General features: G+C 66.0%; 1 protein-coding gene across 1 annotated transcript; it reads right to left on the reverse strand.

The window, feature by feature from the left end:
- Positions 1 to 1,013: 1,013 nt before the first annotated feature.
- On the reverse strand, positions 1,014 to 2,118 carry FOXE3 (forkhead box E3). Its single transcript, XM_040978685.1, has one exon. The coding sequence runs from the start codon at positions 1,972 to 1,974 to the stop codon at positions 1,018 to 1,020; it is 957 nt and encodes a 318-aa protein (XP_040834619.1). The 5' UTR covers positions 1,975 to 2,118; the 3' UTR covers positions 1,014 to 1,017.
- Positions 2,119 to 2,364: the final 246 nt, after the last annotated feature.

Raw genomic sequence — 2,364 nt, forward strand, 5'->3', positions numbered from 1 at the left:
TCGCGCTTGCTGGAGAAGGGAACCAGCACCCATGCTCCCTTCTCCATGGAAGCTAGGCACAATCTGAAACAGCAGGCACCCCTCCTGCCATTCTACCCTCCCACGAACGTGCGCACACAGAGCATGCCACATTCTTCTACCAGAGGATGGCACTTGGTGGGTCCCACTGTGTGCACAGCTACAGCGGACTCACTTTTCTAATCTCCCTTCTTGAACTTCTGGTGGCTCACAAATGGGGATCCCCCATGAAGTCACCCAGAATCCAAAGCTCACCCATTATCTCTCAAAATCATCCCCGCCTCGCCAAAGAACCAGCAAACACACACCAAGCCCAGAGAAAGGATTCTTTTCTTTTTAATTAAAAAATAATAACCCAGTAAGACCTGCGCTTTCCCTGGGTGGCGGTGGGGGATAATAAACGGACAAAAAGATCCCTCAGCTCTCCACTCAGTTAGGGAGCCCCTGGTGCTGTGGGTCTCAAGAGTCCTCCCCCAGTTGTCTTAGGTAGGACCCCACAGAGGGTAGCCAGGTGTGTGGAAGGGGCGTGGTCTCCGAGGAGGAAAGAGCACAGACAGGTCAATGGGGGTGGGGCACGCGGGAGGGCCGAGAAGGGAAGGCAGCGGGGAAGCGAGGAATCCAGGAGTCTGACCTCCAATGCTGGCGGACTTGAGAGGAGAGACTACGTAAGGTCACTACAGGAGGCGGCTTGCAAGCTATGGTCTGGCTCCCTGCCTCTTGGCACTAACCCAGAAATTCGGGGCTGGGGCTCCCTAGCCATGGCCCACCACCAGGGCAGGGAAACCCATGAACAAATACGCGGGCGTGCATAGACGCGCGGAAGTCTAGTGCCGAGGGGCCAACAGCTTTTCAGGGATGGGAACAGACCAGGGTTTAGTGGGTGGGCTCAGGCAAGACTGGGTACTCCTGTGAGCTCTGGGCTGGTGAGGGGAGGTGGCGACGGGAGTGTGGGCTGGCAGCGTCCAGTCCTGGCGGGGGGTGAGGGTCCCTGACAAAGGCTCACAAGTAGCGCTCCAGCCCCGGCGCCGCGAAGCCTGGCTGTCTCAGGTAAGCCTCCCCAGGACTGAGAGGGCCGAGTGCACCTGCCGGCCCGGCCAAGGCCAGGAGGGGCTCAGCGGGCAGCGGGCCCGGGCCGGGACGCGTCGGGGGCAGTCCCAGGCGGTCGGGCGCCTGCGAGTAGAGCGGCGGAGAGACCGCGGCACAGGGCGGGAAGGCGGCGGCGGCGTCGGGCGCGGCGCAGCAGGGCGGCTCCGGGACGCCGAGCGCCAGATCAGGCTGCAGGTTCACCAGGCTGTCCACGCTGAAAAGGCGCGCGGGCGGCGGAGAGCCCGGAGTGGCAGGTGGGGGCGGCACCGCCAGCAGCCCGGGGCCGGGTGCCGGCGCGTAGGGCGCATAAGGGAAGGGCAGCGGCGGCCCCGGCGGGGCGGGCACGGGCGGCGGCAGCTCGGCGCGCTTGAAGCGCTTGCGGCGCCGCAGGAAGCTGCCGTTGTCGAACATGTCGGCGGCCGCGGGGTCCAGCGTCCAGTAGTTGCCCTTGCCCGGGTTGCCCGGCTCGCGGGGCACCTTCACGAAGCAGTCGTTGAGTGTGAGGTTGTGGCGGATGCTGTTCTGCCACTTGCGCGGGCTGTCGCGGTAGAAGGCGAAGCGCTCGGTGATGAAACGGTAGATGGCGGCCAGCGTGAGGCGGCGGCCCGGGGCGTGCGCCAGCGCCATGGCGATGAGTGCGATGTACGAGTAAGGCGGCTTCCCGCGCTGCAGAGGCCGCCGCCTCCGTCGCCCCGGGCCTGCGGCGGGCTCGGGCTCCGCCTCCCCGCGGCCCGCAGCAGCCTCCTCGGGTTCCCTCCCCGGCTCGGCGCCGGCCAACGGTGACGGCGGCGGCCCCGACGGCGCGACCGACGGCAGCGCCGGGAACCCCGAGAAGGCGGCGGGCGAGTCCATGTCGTTGCGCCCAGTCATCGGGACGGGGCGGCCGCTGCCTGCGCGCCTGGGAGGACAAGAGGCCACCGACCTGCCTTATATGCACAACCATGCCCCTCCGCGCCCCTCACCCCGCCACCATCGCCGCCAGGGGAGCTCGGACCTTCCCTGCAGCCAGCGCCTCCCCTCAGCTTGGCCCCTCCCTCACGCTCTTCCCTTTGGGCCGGTTTTTTTTTTTTTTTTCCCAGACCCAGCCTCATCCTTGGTGCACGTCCAGTGGGTCAGGTCCTGGCCTTGGGCCCCGTTCTCCCCTCCCCTCCCCTCCCCCTCCTCCTTCCCTCGCCACCTTTCCCTCACCCCTCTCAGCTTTGGGTTAGCCCCAGGCACAGATCCACCCACTCAGCACATGCTCATAGCACCCTCCTGCCT

Source organism: Ochotona curzoniae, unplaced genomic scaffold (genome assembly GCF_017591425.1).
Source record: "Ochotona curzoniae isolate NIBS_2020 unplaced genomic scaffold, NIBS_Ocur_1.0 contig_291, whole genome shotgun sequence".
Classification (NCBI taxonomy): domain Eukaryota; kingdom Metazoa; phylum Chordata; class Mammalia; order Lagomorpha; family Ochotonidae; genus Ochotona; species Ochotona curzoniae.